Source organism: Nothobranchius furzeri, chromosome 10 (genome assembly GCF_043380555.1).
Source record: "Nothobranchius furzeri strain GRZ-AD chromosome 10, NfurGRZ-RIMD1, whole genome shotgun sequence".
Classification (NCBI taxonomy): domain Eukaryota; kingdom Metazoa; phylum Chordata; class Actinopteri; order Cyprinodontiformes; family Nothobranchiidae; genus Nothobranchius; species Nothobranchius furzeri.
Genome location: NC_091750.1, coordinates 49,744,808 through 49,766,679, shown reverse-complemented (window position 1 = coordinate 49,766,679; position 21,872 = coordinate 49,744,808). Strand labels below are relative to the sequence as shown.

Sequence of the window (21,872 nt, the reverse complement as noted above, 5' to 3'; positions counted from 1 at the left end):
AAAGCAAAAAATAGAAACACTCTATAATAAAGGTCCCTTTAATAACGCTATCCAGTGCATTATTAAGTACTACTAAACTATTAAAGTATTAACTGCTGCTTAACCATATCATATCATATGATATATATATATATATATATATATATATATATATATATATATATATATATATATATATATATATATATATATATATATATAATGTATGTATGTAAGTATATATTGTTTACACAGGATTCTAGAAGAGAGATTTGCTACACTTTTCCTGCCTTTCAGAGTTTCATGTAACCAAAATGTGTCACTTGTTAAAAGGCCAAGTTTTTAACAGCTTGATACAATGTATCAGTTCATGGCAACATCCTTCCTCAGCGCGTGTCCACTGAGCAATAATAAGCCACCGGCACCTCTCGTGGCTTATTGCTTAATTAAATGACAAATCGGAGGATTGGTTTGCAGATTGCCTGAATTGACGTCAATTGGATTGGTTAGGTGACAGAGCCAGGCTCCGCCCCCTGTGGGCCAAGGTAGAGAGGGAGGAGGGAGGGAGCAAGGGGGCTGAGCTGATCCCACGTGTGACGCTTTCATTCCCGGCTCAGTAATATTCTCATAGCGGGGCTTTGCATATCTCCTGCCCTATCTGTGTGTGTCTGTCACTGTTACTGTAGTTCCAGCCGCTCTAGTTTGGAATAGACATGGAAGGAGACGGGAGTCAAGCCACGTCCGGAAGCCTAAACGATTCACAACATGACCCGGGGTAAGAATCTTCTTTTTCTTTCTAAATTTAAACCCCAAACGGTGCGATTTTTCTCTTTCCTCCCCTCGTTACAACATCTTGGAGAGGACTTCGCCTGCCGTGCCGGAGACATCCGTGCTCCCTCACACAGTACGCACTTAAACCGGTCCGGTTCCAGATGCAGTTTTCAAGCCCACAGCTCCCTCGCGAGCGTGGCCACCCCCTTTTCCCGAAGACGGAGTCATAAATCCCGTGCGCGAATGCGCTCTCATAGTCTCCCCTTATCCTTTAAGGTCGCTTTTAGAAGTAGTTAGTCGTCAAAATGGCCGAACTGACATCTGGACTCACTTCTGTTGTGTTTTCCCCTCACAGTAAAATGTTTATCGGTGGCCTCAGCTGGCAAACCTCACCAGGTGAGAGTGGTATTCTGTTTCATGCCGTCTGCCTGCATGCCTACTTGTTTTTTATTCCTGTCGCTGTGACTGAGTGCTCGTTAGCTGCTGGCGGTGTCTGAATGTGCACTGTGCAGTAGTGTTCTGTTCTGTATGGGATATCTGTGTATGTGTGTGTGTATGTGTGTGTGTATGCGTGCGCGCGGTGTTATTTTTGATCTCCGTCCACATCTGAAGTCCTCTATTCGACCCCTATGCGCATCGCGGGGGTTTTCCCTCCCCCTTTCTTTTCTGTATTTGTTGTTTTTATTCAAATCCCGACAGGGACAACAGCATTGCCCACATGTTTCTGTCAAATAATAATAAAAATACCAAATAAATGACCCGATATGTTCTCTCCTCTGCTCCACAGACAGCCTTAGAGACTATTTTAGTAAATTCGGAGAAATCAGAGAATGTATGGTGATGAGAGACCCCACGACAAAACGCTCAAGGTAAATAAGCACCTACTTTTTTCTCCTCCGCTGCACAGATCGCTTACTTTGACCGTGTTTAGTGTTAATCCAGCGCGCGCGTTGGTTCTGTGTGTGTGTCCCTGTGTGCGCGCGCCTGCGTGTGGTTTCTCTGCACGCGAGATAAGCTTTAAATGCTCGCTGCTGTAAAAGCTGCGGCCGAATGCAATTTGACATTGACTTTGTGACTGCACCACAATGTTGGTGTGGCGTCCCCTCACACAGGAACACACCGACTATTGATCAGCTGCGTCCTCTGTGGCAGCCTGCAACCTGGATTATGACATATTAAACATAACCCCAGTAAGGTCACCTGGAGATTATTAGATATTTCAGTGCTAGTTTAGCTCTTGGAAATGATTCCTGTGCATGCATTTTAACACGTTTTCATCTTTCTATCTTTTGCAGAGGATTTGGGTTTGTTACGTTTACAGATGCTGCCAGTGTAGATAAAGTCTTAGCTCAACAGCACCACGAATTAGACTCAAAGACGGTGAGTTCATGTTATCTGCATTTAACTGAATCATGCTGGTGTTTGGTCAACTCTGAATCTCCCAAATGCACCCGGGTCCTGTATGCAGTCCAGGGAATAACACCCAATTCCAGTGGGAATACTATGTGCTCACTTTGCCTTGTCTGGTAAAGTGGGACTGACACACCCCCTTGCTCCCCTGCTGCCACATGTGCAGTGTTCACTTATCTCATGTGGACACAGAAGGGAGTGCTGTCTCAGGGCTGCTGTTTGACCCTGCAGATATGGTGGATCCCTCTCATCATGCACTGATTACGGAGGGGAAAAAATGCCTTTTAGTTCCTCAAAATTTCAGTCAACTGATTTCTCATTGTTTACAATATATAATTTATGACAGTCCATTAAATATGTATTATTTTATTAAACTAGGAATCAGAACGGAGTGTTAGGATGAATCGAGTGCTATTATGAATCCTTTTTATGTTTGATTAGTGTCAGTGAGTTAAAAATCCACAAGTGTTCACTTTTTTTTTCTGATAAATGAAAATAGATTTCAGCCTGAGAAATTTGTCAGGAGATTAGATTGGGTTAAGGTGATATTTGTTGGGGATTTCTCCCTAATAACCAGATATGCAGTCATAGTGCGCTAAAACACCCAGACTGAGTCTGTTCATTCAGCTGTTTGAAGAAATATTTATTCCCTTGAATATTGAAAGATTACATTTTTTTCCAGGTAGCAACCTGTGTTGTAAGTAAATGAATCGTTTTTCATTCTCGCGCGCCTGAGCTAAAGAGCTTTTGGTTCCTTTTTTCCTGAAAAGTTCCTGGTGAGGTGGCTGCTGTTTTTATTTAAATGATTGTGAAGTTACGACCTTTCTGGCTGGTTTTCCAGACAGCTCAGTGTCGGAGGCTTACCGGGTCTCAAACTGAATACTTGCCATGATTCAGAAAGAAAACAACACGCATTCTTAAACAATAACAAATAAAAGAGAAAATTCCCATCTGGACCAATTTCGGCGCTTCTTCTTTAAGGCAGACGAGTCTCCTCCAGACTCGGTTGAAGGTGTGTTTTAGCGTTCCTGCGTAGAAACCTTTTATTTGTTATGTCCTCAGCCGTATCAGCTCTATTACTGTGTTATGGGAATAAGGGTGATAAGGCTATACGGTGGCTGCAATTTCAGCTGCAAATCAGTGAATATGGAGTGAAGGCAAGGTGAAATGACCAATAAGTAAAGCTAACAGCAACGCTCCCTTCCATCTGCAGAGGAATCCATACGGGAACGTTAAGAGGCTAACGACTCAAACACACTTTGAATCCGGAGCAGTTTGATAACTTGGAGTTTGACATTTTGAATGAGCGGCTTTGTGGCAGTTTGACAGCATATATACTTACAGCAAAGGTCGGGGGAGGGTTTGCATATAAAAATACCCCCACACCTGAGCGCCCAGGCCTCTGCAGCTTTGTGCTGACGCTTGATAAACAAAGCGGTTCGCTGCCTTGCCCGAGGGCACACGGCGAACGCCGGCAGCAGGAAACGGTTAAATTCCTCCTGTTGTTTTAATTAGTCTTTAAAGATATTCATTGGATTACACCGATGACCTGCTAATACCGCCGTCCCAGAGCGAGGTCTTTTTAATGTTACGCCTATCGATTGCTGAATTCTGCTTGCATCAGTAGGAAAAGTCGGTGTTTTTCTCTCTAGGTAAACACGACGTCATCAAAAATCCATCGCTTTTGTTTAATACCTGCAATATTAGTGATCCAAATTGGCCTCTGTGGCAGCGGGACGCTTCGTGTACCCCGGAGTGGTGATGAAAAGATACAGGTTCAGTGAGTTTTTTCATCGACTGATAAAAATGACTGGTATTAAATCTCACCTATTGTAGGCTTGAGGTCATATCTGGCAGACTGGTGTCATACATTTCAGATTTGACAGCTCCTTACTTCGAGAGCCGAGGAGTTGACATTTTAAGGTCTTACATCAAATCATCATTCCCTGTGAATGCAAAGCCACAAAGCTCTGCATCCCAACCCACCTTCTAGTCACTCACACAGAAAACTTCACATGCACGTTACATTTTTTTGTCATTCCCTCCTTTAAATCGATGCACTTTACGATTACACGATCATTCTTCTGATCTTTCAAGTCATTTTACGTTGTTTTTAAACATGTTTATACATTTAAAACTGTGTATTTTTTCCACATCACTTATAGATGTATTGCATGATAATTACGTCACATAAGTTTCTGTTTCTCTAGCGCACAGTTGCTCTTATAAGCTCGCAACGAAACACTGCAAATGTGCAGCAGCTGTTTGTGTTGCGTTTGTCACGGCGCTTTATCTGCTGCGCTGTTTTGTCCCTTAACGTTCACGCTATCAAGATCATAGCGCGTTCTGATCTATCATATCTTTTATAAAGTTGCACCGCAGCAGAGGGGGGGAAGAAAAAGAATCGGGCCAGCAGAAACGTGGAGAGTTCTTGATGTGTTTGCAGATGCTGATTTGATACAAGTCTCCCACTTTTATACGCTTGAATAAATCCTCGTGTGCTTGTTTGTCCTTTTGTAACCTTGAAAGAAAGTGAGTGGCTGGAGGTGGTATGACTGCAAACACACTGAGTCATGTCACTGGTACAAAGGACCAGTTTTTAATGCTTAGCATGAAATCCTTGTAGCTTTATTATTCTATTGAGCACACACATGGTGTTAAAAGATATGTTAGGTTGAGTTTTAGGGCAAATATTTGGAAATCTGTATTTTTTAAGAACATTTTTGATAGAATTGCTTCAAAGAAGGTGAAATAAATAAGAGATGGTTTAAAGTTGAATTTGACTTAATGAAATCAGCACCCCCATCCAATAAAAGAATCATCAGTGTTGACTTTTCTGTGTTTAGCAGCATAAATTTGCCTAAAAGAGAGTAAAGGAACTTGTGCAGGAGAGCTTGTATGTTGAGGTGGGATGGCGTTGTTGTTGTTTTCAGCTTAATTTGAATATCTTTTGTGCAGTGTCATGTCATATCGTGATCTATTGGAAATCATCATATGTGATGAGAATTAGAGGTCAGTTGATATTGGTTTTGCTATTGCTGATATCGATGCAGATGTGTAGAGGTCATGGCCGATATGTGCCGCTGATTTTTTTGGGCTGATCTTCATGACGGATATCTGGATGCTCTCCACCATAATTTTTAATATCAGTTGATGCACAAAAATTCTGAAGCTGAATCAGTTCTTGAACTCGGAATTTAACCAACTGTTAAATCTTAGCACTGCTCAGTGTTAAAATCAGACATCTAATTGAAGTTATTTAAACAAATCAATTAACTGACCAAGTATCAAATATTTAAAACTGATATATAAAAGGCATTTTAGTTAATAAAAACACATTTTTTAGTATTTATTATGCAGGAATGTAAATATACATTTAAATGAACTTCTGCAGCTGCCCGGGGAAGTGCCTGACTTTAAATCAGCTTCACTAAGTAGGTACATCTTAAATCGATCTACCCTTAATGAGAATGAATCAGTAACTAGCACATGGTTTGGGGTCACAATTTGAGTCATGGTAATTTTTCTGTTGCTAATTCTAAAAAGCTATCATTTTTTTATTGGGTTGGCTGCTAATGCTAATTAATTTCAAATGCACACACACACACACACACACACACACACACACACACACACACACACACACACACACACACACACGCACGCACGCACGCACGCACGCACACACGCACGATAGACCGATATATTGGGCCAATATTTATAATTTTTATATTTCACACATTTACGAGCAACACGGTGCTGCTGCTATTTTATTTGAATGTATATTTAACTCAGTGGCCCAATGGCTCGAGTGTCCGCCCTGGGACGCCCTGACACTGGGAGATTGGGGTTCGGTCGGGTCAGACCAAAGACTTTGATAAAATGGGATCCAGTGCCTTCTCGCTTGACACTCAGCATTAAGGGGTTGGATTGGGGGGTTAAACCACCAAATGGTTCCCGAGCATGTGTCTGGAGCTCCCCCAGTGGATGGGTCAAATGCGGGGAACAAATTTCACACACACCAGCGTGTGTGTGTGTGTGTGTGTGTGTGTGTGTGTGTGTGTGTGTGTGTGTGTGTGTGTGTGTGTGTGTGTGTGTGTCAACTAGTGGGACTTTAACTTAACTTCAGCTTCATTCTTGGTCAGTTTATTGATTTGTTTGATTAACTTTGGTTGGATGTTTGTTGTTAATACTGAGCAGTGCACAAAATTAGGGCAGTTGGTTAAATTCAGAGTTTAAAAACTGATCCGGTTCAGAAATGTTCGGTATCCTCTGTTGTTAGTAGTGACATTTTAGCATCTAGAAATCAGCCATAAAAATTGGCAGCATGTATCGGCCATCAGTGGACCAGCATTGGTATCGGCAACGTAAAAACCCATATCAGTGGATCTCTTATCACACACAGGCAGCAACATTGTGGCTCATCTTTTGTCTTTTGGAAACAGGCAACAAAACATCAGAGAGAACCAATCAGAGCTCTAAAAGCTACAAGACTTCATAATTCCACAGCCACAAATGTCAATAACATTTTCAAAAGATATAGTAAAAAAAACTTGGGCAGGCCTGTTAATACTGGTGTGGAAATTCATCTGCAACCTAAATGTTTTTTTCAGCCTTTAACGTAATACAACGTGTACTGAATTAGGGCAGGTTCAGTGATGTCAGGAAGGAAATTATCGTTGAAAGAAAAACACAAAAAAGACATTTTTCGCTGTCTGGTCCTGTCATGCTCTGCTGGTTCTTGGTTGAATTAATTGATTGTGTTAAAAGAATGATGGAATCAGAGGATTATCAAAGTGTTTTAGGGTTAAATCAGAGCTAGAGAACTGGTTTAGGGTGTCTCAGCCGAGCACCTATCCGACAGAGCAGAAACAGGCAGGAAAGGAATGAGAAGTTGATGCTTTTAAATTGGCCTGCAACAATCCTTCACCTCGAACCCATGAAAGACCTTAAAAGAGCTGAAATCCCTCCGTACAAAAAAGGGCACCTCCAAAGGAGCCGACGTGGCTCCGGCACATAGAAGCTGAGCAGTGTGAAACGTTAACAACATACGAGGAATAATTGTTGCCAAGAGTTCGGTACAAAGTCGTTGTGAAGGTTACAAAAAGTGTGTCGGGAACACATTTTTCTTTAAATTCCTTTTATTTTGGCCCTTAAGAAGACATTTATAGTTAAATATTTGCGTGGATTGGGGTCCCGGTGAATCTGATTTTAGGTGATATCATCGGCCTGCCATTGTTATCGGCCGATATCGGCGTTCAAATTTAATGTCAGAAATGACTGGAATTGTTTTTTTTTCTGCTCTGACACTTTTACACACCATGGACTTTTTATACACCTCTCCTCTCACTCAGAATGTCAAAATATGACGGATTCAAGAATTAGTATTTTGAGATATTTTAGTTTTGTTTGGAAATAAAGAGTTTGAATACATCGATGTGTCAGATTTTGGGAAAAAAGCCGACGTTGAAGACCTGATCTAACAGGGGCACGTCTCCTTTTATTTCTCTGAGGCTTTACCAATCTAGAAAATCATGGAAGTTTTTCATATTCAGTCTTTGTTACTTTCAGTTGGAATAGCAGATGAAAGACGGGCACACGTTCACAGTCTCCCTCCTTTGTTATTGACTTTCTTTTCCTTCAATATGGCGTGCTCCGCTTCGTGTCCGGTTATGAGAACAATCAGTGGAGGATGAATGTGAATGAGACATATGGGCATACACACCCAGAGGGCTTGAAAACACACGTGCTGGTAATTCAGAACATATTTACCATTTTTCGTGATGTTTTGTCAAGTTTGGAAAAAAAAACGCGCCTCGTAGCATCTGTTCCCGGAGACGCTGCGAGGCGGGCCGGTGTGGACGGGGGAGATCACAGCACATGATTTTTGCATTCTACAAGTGACAGCTGAAACATTTATGAGGCAGTAGATTGATCGCTGGTTGGCACGTTTATATATATATATATATATATATATATATATATATATATATATATATATATATATTTATTTATTTCTGTTATGCAAAGCAGTTTTATTAGTCAGGGGAACATAAAGTGTCTCCACAAGCCGTCTGTAAATGCATTTGTTGTACTTCAAATGGCTTCATTTATTGAAACTGGCAGCGTTTGTGTTTTCTTGTAAGGAAATTTTCTTTTTTTACGATCTAGGACAGCTCCAGCCTTTACTGACCCCAGGTCAGCTTGTTCTGGCAGCCCTGGCGTTTCAGGCTGAGTCAGGAAACAGCCTGAGAGGAAATCAGGAGAGGAGGCATGGATGAGCAGCAGCTCGATAGGATTTGGACATAAAGTCAAATTAGTGAGCTAAACTGACTTGCTCGTGTTTAAGTATAGGTGCTCCATCTTCTGCAGTTAATTAAGGGTGAAGGCAGTATTAGCACACGGCGTATCTGTTGCCCGTCGCACACGGATGTTTGTCACAGCGCCGACGTTGTATCTTCTGTTATTCTCAAAGCAGACAAAAAATATAATTTGTTGGGTGTTTTTTTTCCAGCATGACATCGGGGAAATTCTCATTTCGATTTAAAGTCTCATAACAAGATGTGAGTCCACAGCAAAAATCAGTAAAAACTGACAGCTCAGATAGGATGCATTCACGTTTTAATTTCTCGTCTTTTTCAGCTGCTATCGCTCGCTCCCACCTGCGGACCTGCTAACACTTTTATTGGGAAAAAGCTGCACGCTTTGATAAGGCTTTTTCCTTTTAGCTTAAACACCACATCGGCGTAGATATGTCTTAAGAGAGAGGAGAGGCGTTTACCCAGGAGCTGCATTAATATGTGAAATCCTTTTGTAAGATGTGAACTTAAGATATATTCTAGTTCTCTGCCCTGATCTCCCACAGTTGCATGCAAAAGCAGCCCTTGGAGACGCTCCAGTAAAAGGCAGAGGAAGATAAAAAGATGGCGAGGTTGGTCGGGGATTCCTTTTGGTCTGTTCTCATTTATTATGTTGACATATCAGGTTGTATAATGTCTCGAGGAAATCCACTTTTGCTCTTTGAGGGATCACATGACAAAGGTGTAGCCAAACATCATTCGAAAGATGTAACGTACGGCGTGTAATATAGTTTGAGCAAACACATAAAAGCGTTGTGATTGGATAGGTCGTTTTGGCTTTGGGCTACAGCGTCACGAGGTACCTCAGCAGAAGCACATCATTACCATGTCAGTAATCGTGCTCCACAGGAACTGAACCGTGTAGACTGGTTAGATAGTTAAGATTTATCTGAGGCACTCACATTGCAAAAAGGCACACATACTGTAATTGCAGGGCTCTTTGAAAATGACATCACATTAGCGGTTGCCAGTCAGTTGTACATAACAGGTTCTGCTACCATGAGATTGCCAGAGTAATTGAATCAATGGCAAAAAGAACCTCGTACATTGTATAGACAGCTGTAGATAACAGCTGCTGGTAATAATAATAACACCCTGATCTATGCAAGAGAAAAGCATGGCATTTATTACGTTTGTTTGTTAGGGCTGCGTCTAGGTTAAAATGGTCATTTTGTTGTTCAGGATTGAGAAAGAATAACGGATAATAATGAGTAGTAGCATTGGTGTTATTGGCTAGCTCTGTATCCGTTGCTCCTTCAGTTACAGCCATTTCTCTCCAGAACAGTTTGATATGATGGTCGTCATAGTTTCGGCTCGTTCCGGTCTGAGCATATCCTCTGGTAGGATGAGGTCAATAAAATGTTTTTACTGCTGTTATACGGGTTAGTAGTGCAGGAGCTACAGCGGAGTTTATGCATCTTTAGATCGTGACAGTCATGATGTTCCAAGTTGTCTCTGTGATCTTTAGAAGTTCTTTGCTAACTTTGTCTTTGTTAGTCGACCACTCCCTCACTGGGATCTGGCTGCCTGAGAATCAGTGGAGTCTAATCTCCTTAGACACGGCGTTGCAACCTTTTCCCACCAGGTGAACTACTTTTTATTATTTTGGAGAAAAACCCGTGACAGATCCTGAGTTTGCCCCATGCTACTCTTCTCACTAAATGTGTCAGATGTTGTTAGACGCCTTTCTCTGTTGTTCAGATGACTCGTTAAACCTAAAAGGATATTCTGGTTATTATGCAGTGTTTCTGAGTAAATGTTGCCATGATGAACAGCTTCCTGAATGTGTAGAGAAATGGTGTTTGTGTCCAGCAGGACTGATGAGCTAATGGCCAGTCAGAGCGGGCCATGTCAAATTGAACAGCTGCCATCTAAATGAAGTTCTAAACTCAAAAAGAATCAGAAGGGTTCATGCATTTAGTAACTTCTACATCACCTTTGGCTTTGCATTGCACAGCTTTTTACATGGAAATCTGTGGTTAATCTCAAGCACGAGTATCACAAACAGCAGTAAAACATAGCCGTTCTGGTGCATTCAGGGGTCAAGGATGGCAGGAAATTCATTATTTCCCATGAAATGTAAAAGTAGCTGCAATTTTACCAAGGATTGTAGCCTGGCAAGCCAACCTGTATACATGAATATATAGTCTGGCCACGACCCATAGACAGAGCTCAGTCCTCGTGCGGGATTACAGTTGTCTTTGAAACTGTCACTGCATGTTATTGAACAACGAACAACGTAACTGACTCACCGCTACGGATGTCAGTCACCGGGGCAGTCTACCATACACTGTTGACGTAAATGCAAATACATATTTTTCTAAATAAGAAAAGTCCAAGTGTAAACAGTCCAAAGTTGAAGCCAAAGCCGTTTCAAACAAGCTGATATAATCGTAGTTGTTCTGCTCCGTCCAGCCCATCCACCAGACCAGTAGAGCTCCGTGATTGGCATAACACATAACTGATCAGGCCCTACTATGGAGCGTAGCTAGACTGACAGAGCAAAACCATTTTGCTTTAGCTACAGTCTGTCTAGATTTCTAGACTTGTGGTCTCTAGTAAGAATGACTAGTTTTTCGTGGAATAAAAGCTCTAATGTGCCTGTTTCAGGAGGTTAAAGACTGTTAGAGGAGCGGTGGGCAGAAAGTAACAGGATTACCAGATTTACTCATTAATATTCATGATGTGCAAACATCTGGCCTCTGATTGGGGGACAGCCTGGTAAAACAATACCGCATTGATGTTTTATCTCCACGAATGCCACAAGCCTGTCTAGATTTCTAGGCTATAAGGATTCGTACAAAGTTTGCATGCACCGCCATGAATGTTAGGAGGTTGGAGCTGTTATTGTGGGGTTTCTCGCATCAGCACAGTAGGAATTAGGTTGCTACCATCTTAACACAGCTTTGAGGTCCTAAATGTCACCACAGATGATCACTTCTGCATTACGTGTTTAATTTGGGTGAAAATATTTAGACGTTCCTGCTTGACTGGACGCCCCGAAAGTGCCTCATTTTGTAGAGTAGGGATGAGTATTGGTGAAGTTTTGACGATACGATACGTATCACGATTCAGGGGAGATGATACAGTTTTCACGATATATTGTGATACACTCAGTCAGACAATATAAGCAATTTTTTTAGACTGAATTTATTGTAGGAAAATTCAATAAATAGTCCAAACTGATAATTAACAAGATTAACACGAGGTATCTGAACCATAACAGAGGGATTTACATTTCAACGGTGGAAACAAAACCCATCGCACACTGCTGCCAACTAGAGGTCGGCATTTGAATTGCACCAAAAGAAAAGAAAATTCACAAATGTTTGCATGTAAAGTCTTTCAAAAATTTTGATACACGACTTTTGAATATCGAAATAATATAGCAGGAAAAAAAATCACGATATATTTCCATATCGATATTTTCTTACATCCTTATTGTAGAGTGGAGAAGTTGAAAGACAACAGAAATGCACCTTAACCCTCTGGAGGCAGGTGCTGCAGATTAGCAACGTTAAAACCTACCTACCCAGTTAAGCCACATACACATTTCATGAACAATGTTTAACTCAGAAGTACCCCTGAAGGACTTAGTTGTTCATCCTTTAATCACAACTTATTTTGAGCCTGAGAGGGTTAATGCACTCGGACTAGCTGTTAGCACGTCAACCCTTTCTGACTATATTTCTCCAAACGGAAGCTGTTCAGCCAGATAATCTAGCAATGGTGTAAATTTAATACTTCAAAATCTCCTAAACCAGTTTTCTTCAGCTCTCTGCAGCAATGGCACCTTTAAGGAGTTTTCTCAGAGTGCATTTAACAAAACTTGAAATGTGACAAGAAAATTACCGGCTGTTTATTAAAGATTCAGAAGAAGGAAATAACATGCTGTTCTGGTCTGAGTGCAGTAATATTTGAAAATATCCAAATGCACTGCAGGTCCATTTGTGTGTTCTTAAGCCTAATGGTGAGCGTGTTACATAATCGAAAGATTCAGGAAGAAGAAAGTATCAGATGAAAGTAACATAACAAAATGTTCAGGTTTGGTGCTAAAATTATCCTGTACATATCCAGTGAAAATGATAATGCACATTATATCAGCTGGTCTCTCATACGGACGCTTTATGTGAGGATCACCATGAACTCAGAATGTAGACAAACTGCTACGAATCCTTTCAAATTTCATAATAAATTGCGGTGTGTTATCTGAAATGCAGCAGCTTTCAGATTCGGCTGCAGAGCTCTCTCTGTTCTTTAAACAATTTGTCGTATGATTGTAACACTATTCTCTGCATGCACTCATTTCCCTTTTTGATAAATTTAACATGTTAAATTGACAGAAATGTGACATTAATTGCTGCTGTGTTTTAAGTGTCCCGTTGTGCAGGCCCAAAACACAAGTCTTCAAAGGGGAACGAAGTTCTCAACAAGACATAAAACAATTAGTTTATGCTGTGTGATAAAATAGGATTTTATATTTTTCCCCATCAAAAAGAAGCTTAGGAAATGAAGATGCATTACCGGGTATGGGACTTCAGTATTCAGAGCATAATGTGTTGTCTTTGCTCAAACGGTGTGCACAAAATAATTGAGTTTGAATTGGTTATGCCTGGGGCTAAGTGCTAAAACAAATCTTTAAATGAAATTTATTACAAGCAGGGTTACCGTGCCCAGGTGTTATTGAATTCATTTCTCATTCTGACCTGATTTAGAACGATAACAGTAATGAGTGAGACTGGCAGAAAGATGACGGTGACATTGCACATCATGGATTCCCTTCAAACAGATTAAAATGCAGTCAGTCTGGATGGCTTAATTGATCCGTGCAGATGGTGTCTTTTCTTCCAATTGTTTTCCACAGCAGGGCACGTTATCATTTTCTTAAATAAATCCATCTGTGCTAAAGGAGTGACTTTCACAAACGCGGAGAATCCACACGGTAACTGTGAGTATTTTAGCATTATGCACGGAGAAACCGAGAGCAGCATTAAAGGAAATCCTGCCAAATCTGTGGGAGACGTCCGTTCTCTGATTCATTTGTATGCAGGCAAGGACGGTTTAGGGTGACATTGCTGTTTGAGGCAGTTCACTGCTCTTCACTGTAAGTGCAAGGTTGATGAGAGCACCCCCCCCCCCAACCACCACCACCACCACCATCACATACCTTCATACCAGTAAAATTAATGAGGAGAACGAAGCTAATGAGATAACAAGCACAAGATGGAGAAACAGGCTGATTTGACGCATCCTCCCGGTTATTTGGCAATATCAGGAGGCGTCACCAGCCTCAGACTCTCATTTTCTTCCTGTCATATTCAATCAGCGATTCCTGCCTAAAATAAAACCAAGTGTCTGGCGTGACCATGACCAGCTGAACACCGGTGTGGCTGGCCCTCCTCGTATCTTCTCCTTGTTTTTCCTTTCCCAAAGCGGAGGTTGATTTGAATCCAAATTCATGACCAGTACATAACTTAATAGAAATGATGCTTTACTTTAAAGATCAGTAATTCACACCGATGAATGTTTCAGAAGCACGAGTGTTGATTCAGCACTTCAGTTTTTGGATAATTTAGGAGAAAAGGTGATGAGGTCACTAATAATGGCCGTCTGATAAACGATCCTCATTTAAAACCAAACCGGTAACCGGGCAAATCGGTCTACCTGGATAATTTATAAAGAGCCAGGTGGGGTAGAAGGTCAGTTTAAATAATAGGCTGTTTTATTGTAGGAATGAATGTAAGCAGTGATAAGGTCATTTATAAGGCCGGTTACAAATGAACTCCTGGCTAAGAGCATACGCTGAATTAGGGATTGCTCTAATAGAATTATATCCTCCAGCGTTTAAGCACTGTTAGCCATTTGTTTTGTCAAAATGTTCGACTGTAGCGCGGCTGTGTGTGTGTAAGGTATCAAACTACTCAGAAAGCTGTTGTTGGTCCAAATGAACCCTTCCTAGATCGTGAGGAAACTCAGGGAAATCCACTTTGGACAAAAGCAAAAGTAGAAAAAACAACCATTCTCCTCCCGGCGTTCTCATTACAGCTTAGTTGGTTCATTCATGTGCACTCAGAATGTAATTGCAATAATTCACACAACCTTAAATGCAGTGTTGGGTTTAGTCGTGGTTGTTGAATTTCAAAGAAATGACCTTCTGATTATGTAGCTTCAGAAATTATCATGGTGAGGTAAATATTAATAATTAAAACATGAAACTCTGAGGCTATATTGCTTTTTGGTCTTTATGATTTCCCCCACTACATTTAAACAACTTCATCCAACATTGGAGTATCTGGTGTGAGTCCTTGGTACTTTTCTGTTAACCTCTAGATCAAAAATTACAGCTAAAATGGTGTAGGTTACGCAAACGTTTTCTTATAATGGGGTCAAAATGCCAGCTCTGCTGTTCTGATGGTTCCTTCTTCCTTTCCTGGACCTATTATTTAGTGGAACAACTAATTTATCTAAGCTAGTGTTTCACAGGGTGGGGATATTGGTTGGCTGTTTGAGAGGTGAAATTAGGAGGATTATGTGGTTTTCTTTTTGCACTTTTGCAAGACGTTTTATGGGCGGTCAGGTCATGTAGAGGGTGGGGGAAATGGTTGTGTGATTCTTAGTTTTTTTGAGGTCGTTTTGTGCTCTAATTGTGTTTATTTGCTTTTTGGTCACTAACCCTTCCTAAAGTTGGTTTAAATTGATCTCACTTCAGACTTATGAATCTAAACTGAGAAGGGTTCCAGAACACATTTTAAATTTCGCCACACAATTGCCACCCCTTAATGAAATTGAGAATCTTCATAAAAATTTTGGTACATTTTGGAAACTTGGGAATAAGGTTGGGCCATAGGACAAATCTTTGGATCATCGGCGATAGGCCGAGCCCTTTGCTTCACTTGTGGATGGAACATAGCTTCCATTTCAAATTGGTTTTTTTTGTCACCCTTTATGTACATATAAATATGTTTTATGTAATTAGAAATATGGGATTCTTGGGATTCAAATGATTTGTGGCAATCAAGCATAGTACCATGGCTGTAGACACAGTAAACACTTTTGTCAAACCACTCCAAAACTCACATAAAGCCTAACTCTCCACTGTCACTGCCAGAATAGAGCCATCTCAAAGGGTCCAATGAAAGTACTTCAGGTGTCATGTGGCCACAATCCACCGTATTGTAATGCAGAAAACTTTTGACATTTCATCATTTGTGTCTCTTTCTCATCATAACCTCCATTAGCATTCTCATATTAGCTTCAAACTTTAGATCATTATTGATCCAACAGGTAAGGGGTCCTCACCGCCAGCTGGGGCTAGATCTTCAACTATTGGTCTTTCTCACATGTAGCTTAAACCAATTGCAGCACATTTTGCAGCAGTTGTGGTCTGCTCCTGCCAACTGAGCGAGAACAGTTGTGATTGGTAAATTGCTGCATACTCAAAACCTCTAAATATTTTGGATTCACAAATAAAATAACTTCTTTCAGACTTTATTAATTTGCCAGGATCAAATCATGATACTACCACCTCTGTGTTTAGCTTATGGGACTGGGCTCTTATGCTGAGGAGAAGTGTTTCCCTTTGTCTTAACACTTTAATTAAAGCTCAGCGTTCAGTTTTAGCCTCAGCTGTCCAAAAATACAACAGCCAACAGCTATTTGTTCTTCAGGCTCAAGATTGACAGATGTGCTCTTTTTCCGGAGCTCTGGAGTTTTTCTTGAGCAAACTAGCAATGTTTTAGGAGTTCACAAACCTTCAAGCAGGATTCTGTTAAATATTTGAAGCTCAGATTTCTAAACAGATGGTTCTTTTGTTGATGTTTGTTATTTTTTATTTCCTCACAATTTGCTTTTTTTCTCTTCTCATTTCCAGATTGATCCTAAGGTTGCCTTTCCTCGTCGCGCCCAGCCTAAGGTAAGAATAAGTTGGTCACCATCACTTAAAACATGAATGTGTCCTGGATATTGACTCATTTAATGTGCTCACAAAGCTTTTATGACGAGATGTTGGTTTTACTGTGGATAGGTTGTTTGAAAGCAATATTTTATTTACATTTTAGTTTTATATTCACATCTTTTATCGTGACGTTATTCCTCAAACATTGTGGTATTGACTGTGTTGTTTAGTTTGAGTTAAGTTATTAGCCCACACTGGTTATAAGTTGAGAAAAGCTAAGTTAGCTGCTGGTTAAAAGATTTGTCCTTCGTTCTTTCTTTTTTTTTGCACCGATAAACGATCCAGACCTCTTGTTGGTGGGTAAAATGTCTTTGATGGTACACTTTAATGTAAAATGGCAGGGTTTATTTTTGAGGAATTAAGCAGAGATTTGCCCGAATGAATTTTCGAGAAATGACTGGTGACCTCTAACTGACAGTGATAAATTACACTCACTGGCTGAATTATAAGTCTGAGTTCTTTTGTAGCTTTCGGAGCTGAATGAGCCTGAATGACACGAGTGATTCAGAGCTGTCTTTATTCTGTTTCCTGCGTGCAGAAATCGTCACAATTAGCGCTGAAACAATAGGTGAATTAAGAAATAAGCCATAAACCAATCACGTAGGAGCTGTCGCACAAGCTCTTCATGATGCGTATTATCTTTTCTTTTCTTGATTGCTGGTCTTGAGCGGTTCTATTGACAATTAAATATTCAGCGTGTGCAGATGGCGCGGTGGAGTAGCGGAGGGCTTTGTTGACATGCCCCCTCACACCGTCCTCCAGCTATAGCGCAGGGCACTGTAGCGCCATTCAGCATCGCCATCAGGGCTTTCTCCACCTAAACCAGGTGGAAATCGATAATAGATTTTCTCCCTTCCCCGGATCACAGAGAGAGGCATTGTTAAAGAGTTGTTCAGGTCTCAAATAAGGAATTGGCAGTGCAGGCTTTTAGAAACCACAGCACTCGGTGACTTAAGGATATCGGCGTATGGCTGAGAAACTACCAGCATTTTCCCATTTTTTCTAACATGGCAAGTCGATCACCTTAATTCCTTCTCTTCTGAGCGCTGCTCATAAAAGTTGACGGTGCAATATAACAACTCGGATGTTTGATGATGCCTCCAGTTATTAAATGAACAAGTGACTCAGCTTGCTTTTCTGGTTATTGCTTACCCTTTTTTCAGCAGCGTTTTCCTGCCGTTCTAAAGTGTCTCAGAGGAAAATGCAATATTTAGGTGGTTTATTAAGCCTTTTTTACGTAGCCCAGCAAAATAAGCAGATGAAAGCAGCTCTATATGAGCCTTTCACCAATAGGCTGGAGAAGAGAAAGACCATAAGAGAAGCTTGTTAGGAAAGAAAAATGGTTGCATTGAATGTGGATTATAAAGGTTCTCAAAGCAATGGGATTAAACCAGATAGATTAACGTTGCTTGGATTTGTTCTTTCTTCGGCTAATTTGGGACTTTTAAAAGAAGTCCCATTCTGACGTTCCTCTCTGTCGCTCGTGCTTTCTTTTGTCCTTTCCCCCCCCCCTCACCCCCGCCTGCTCGGGTGCTTATGCAGTCCATGAATAGGTCACCGTTTTGTTTAAAGGAGCTCGCCTTGGCAGGTGCCTCGGTGGCACGGGCTTCACGTAGCAAATTGTGACGAGACCAACCGGCGTTAATTTTCTCACCGGCAACATTGACTTCGCCGGTAACCCTTGACCTCTCGCCGCTCAGCGCTGCAGTGAGGTGGAGCCGCGCAGTATGTACATCACGTAGAGTAATGCTGAAAACAGGCAGAAGGTGAAGGTGAACAAGGAGGACTTTTCACTGTAAACAACTATGGGTGTTTGCTCTTGGATGACAGGATCACAGAAGGAAAAAAACGAAACAGCACCGGTATCAGCGGATGCTCCTGGCACTGGTCTAAAAACACGAAACCAGTCCGAGAGTTTCGTAACACTCAGGAGGTTATAATAAACCGCACACGCCCATGTTTTGTTAAAGTCGTGACGAAATCGGTTTCCTGCATAAAAAAATCAGATTAATATAGGTAATAGTCATCTAGGGTTAGGGTTGGGGTTGGGGTTGTAAATATACCTCAAACTAAATCAGTTTCGGTTCCTTAATATTTACCACACGCTGTTTAGAATCATGTATATGGATGATTTTGAAAGTGTATGTTTTTGTGGCCATTTGCACCATAATATCAGTAAAGGGCACAGAGGGGAGATAACCACCGTCCCTGTCAATCAAAGAAAACAGGCGAAGGAAATGCAAAGTGTCACACACATAACAAATGAATAATGTCCTCTGACTGAAGCTTATCTAAAGACTTAAAAGGAACATTTTGTGTTATAAATAGAGGTTGTGCTCTACAAGTCGTGTCAGAGGTATCACTGTGGACCGGCCCGCAAATATTCAGGGATTAGTTTGAATCTGAGGATGATTGACAGATGAGAATGAAAGGATTAAACAATCACGATGCGATGCAAAGTGCTTTATGCACATTCATGTATGCCTCGTTTTCCTCCTAACCTGTCTGGGGATAGCCGAGGCTTTGTGAGACAGGCAGCTGGAAGTAGCGTGGGCATGCCAGGATTTCTTCCTGGCTGTGAGCCCCCGTGCCAAACGCATTCGTACATCTTAGTAAAGATCATTGTCAAAAATCGGATGCAAATGGAATAAACAAAATTAGTTCATGAGCATATACAATTTGGCTTTTCCTGGAATTGTGGTATCTGGAGTTCACACCTGGAAATTGCTTAGCAGATGTGATAAGTGCCTGGCAAGTGTAAAAACAGAGGGTTATCTTTTTTATGAGATGCAACACACTGCTTGGATTAATAACTGTGAAGTAATTGTGAGGTGTGATTGATCGGCTGCTTTCTGACCTGGATCTGAGTCATCTTGATGTGGATCATCCAATTATCTAAGTAGAGGCTGTTTTTAAACAAAATCTTCTATCTTTTCATGCTTTAGGTTTGATGTAGAAGGGTTAACAAGTCTGCTGCTGATGAAGAAAAATGAATACACAACTGATGTTTGAAGAGGCTTTTTCTAGAGATATTTTGGGTATTTTTTAGTAGAGTCTGATTAAGTCTGACCATCTCACAGGTGTGTTTTCAGAATCCCGTGTTTTTCGCAACTGAATTTCTGACCTGCAGAAAAACTGGCAGTTCCATTAAACACACAAAAACAACCACCCACCTCCTTAGTTTAGTGACTGTGTAGAAAAATAAATAAAAAGTGGTAAAGGAGAAGACAAGAGATGAGAAAATGCGGTGTCTTGGCGCCTCCTTGCTAGATTTTTCCCCCCTCTAAGGCTCAAACTGAAAGACAAAAGCGAGGCCTGCTCGCCGTTTTGCGACAAATCAAAGGAGCTTTTTGCAGACGTTGCTCGAGATTTACCACTCGACTATCGGCGTCATTACCGCCACCACCGCCGCTGCTGCTTTTGTTTCTCACACTGGAGTCACACAAAACCATAACATGTCCCAGCATGATTTTAATTGCCAGTGGGACTGTGGCCACTTCAGTGGGAGATGAGTTCTGATGGCTTGTTATGGAAATGAAAGGAAGGAGCAGCTTTGGCGTGCTGGGCGTAACCCTTTCCTTGCACCTTGAAAAGGGATTTTTCGTGGTGAACAGTCGCCTCTGCGACCCGCCGTGTGAACTTTTAGGATGAAGAACGAAGACCCCGTTGGTTCATGAGGCGATGTTTACCGCATTGAAGCAGCTGCGACAACACTTCCAGAAACGTGTTTATTTGGTTTGTAATGACAGTTCTCATACTCAGCTGCAGGAAGCAACTGTGTTAGTACATCAGTTAAGGCAATTCTGGACAATCAGCGAGAAAAAGCATCAAAGCGCTGTCCCAAACATTTCTTACGCCTGTCACAGCTGTGACACCAGCTTCCCACCGCATGTCCTCGTGTTGTTCTGTCTGCTGCAGCTGGAGCTCCCTCTCTCCTCCTCGCCTCCTGCTTTGTCTCACACACATCTTTTTGTCACATCCTCCTTTTTCCCTCTGCCTTTCTCTTTTCTTCTGCTTCTCATCCCCAGAATGGTAAATTGACCAGTACTGCGCTCATCCACTCGTCTGCATACCCCACATTTCTCACAGGGACTGGATGTACTTTGTTGCAAGAAAAAAAGTAAATACAATCTTATTTTGCCACTCAAAATACATTTCAATCCCCATTTTCATCCACTTGTGCCGTTTTACTGCGTAACAAACTCACACTTGACCTCATGCACACTTGCTACCTACTTATTTTGTGTTTTATGGACAAGTTTCAAGCAGCATGTTGTCTTCTGTCAAACATTTTCTTCTCCCTTTGCCCCTTAGCCTCTCATTGATCTTCATTTTTCCCTCATTCCTTCCACTCCCTGCACTTCACTCTTAGTCTTTCAGGATTACAAGACCTTGCAAATCCAGTCTTACACCTTGCTCAGTTATTTGATCTAGATTTAGCTTTATGATATTCCCCCATCTAAAAGTGATCCTTATTTTAAATGACACAGCTCACTGCTGGGAAAATGAAACCTCTGTAGCTGCCAGCCCCTTTGAATGTCCCTGCGAGTTTATTAAAAGCACCGGCTTCCCGTTCCAACTCTGATCTGCACAGCTGCACGAGTCTGAAAGAATATTCAAGGACAAAAGTCGATAATGGAACGCATCAAAATGCCGTGTCGTTATCTTTGATGAGCATCACAGTTCATGACAATGAGCCCTCCCTGATATTTCTGCTATGATAGAAGAGTCTTTCTTTATTAAACATTCCATTTTGCGGGTCGTTTCTGGTGTGCAGATGGCTCCCGGAGCCAAAGGAAGAGAGAGGGCGGGAGGGAGTGTTGTGTTGTGCTGACTATTATCCAAACCTGACATTGCATTTCCAGCCATGTGGCGTAGGTCTTATTTTGGTGGGCAACCACGGTGAATAACTGAAGAAACGTTTCTCTGTGAATGCATTTTTGAAACTGGATTTTTACCGTTGACGCTAAATGCACCGACGCTGCAGCGAGACAGCGTGAGGGACCAAGAGACAGTCTGATTGTAACCAAAGGAAACTTTGACAAAGATGTCAAGGAAGTGACAAGCAAGTTGATGGGAATTCTTCACTGTCACTCTCCTCTCAACCGCCTCCTCCTTTTAAGAAAAAGCACCTACCCATGTACATCCAACATAAACAAGCCCACCCTCATGACACGAGGAGTTTTCCTGCCTCCGTGGCAATGGCTGCCGCGTGGAAGCCGGAGACGGGCTTAAATGCCCGACCCGTCAGCTCCTCTGCTTTTCACGGGCCTCGGTGGCACAGCTCCAGATGAAAACGGGGCCAGAGCAGAGACATATGAATGACTGTTTGTTTGGTGGCCAGACACAATCACCGACTGAGTGACCCAGTTAACGGGTAGTCAAAGCCATGCTCGGTT

General features: G+C 41.6%; 1 protein-coding gene across 15 annotated transcripts in view; it reads left to right on the top strand.

Moving 5' to 3' along the window:
* The first annotated feature begins 554 nt into the window (after positions 1–554).
* msi2b (musashi RNA-binding protein 2b) overlaps positions 555–21,872 on the top strand; it is a 337,759-nt gene continuing 316,441 nt past the window's right edge. For all 15 annotated transcript variants that reach the window (XM_015961077.3, XM_015961072.3, XM_015961075.3 and 12 more), the window contains exons 1-5: positions 555–754; positions 1,106–1,146; positions 1,538–1,619; positions 2,046–2,130; positions 16,390–16,431. In XM_015961077.3, coding sequence (XP_015816563.1) covers positions 693–754; positions 1,106–1,146; positions 1,538–1,619; positions 2,046–2,130; positions 16,390–16,431 — 312 coding nt within the window. In that variant the 5' untranslated portion in view covers positions 555–692. The remainder of the gene's footprint in view (positions 755–1,105; positions 1,147–1,537; positions 1,620–2,045; positions 2,131–16,389; positions 16,432–21,872) is intronic.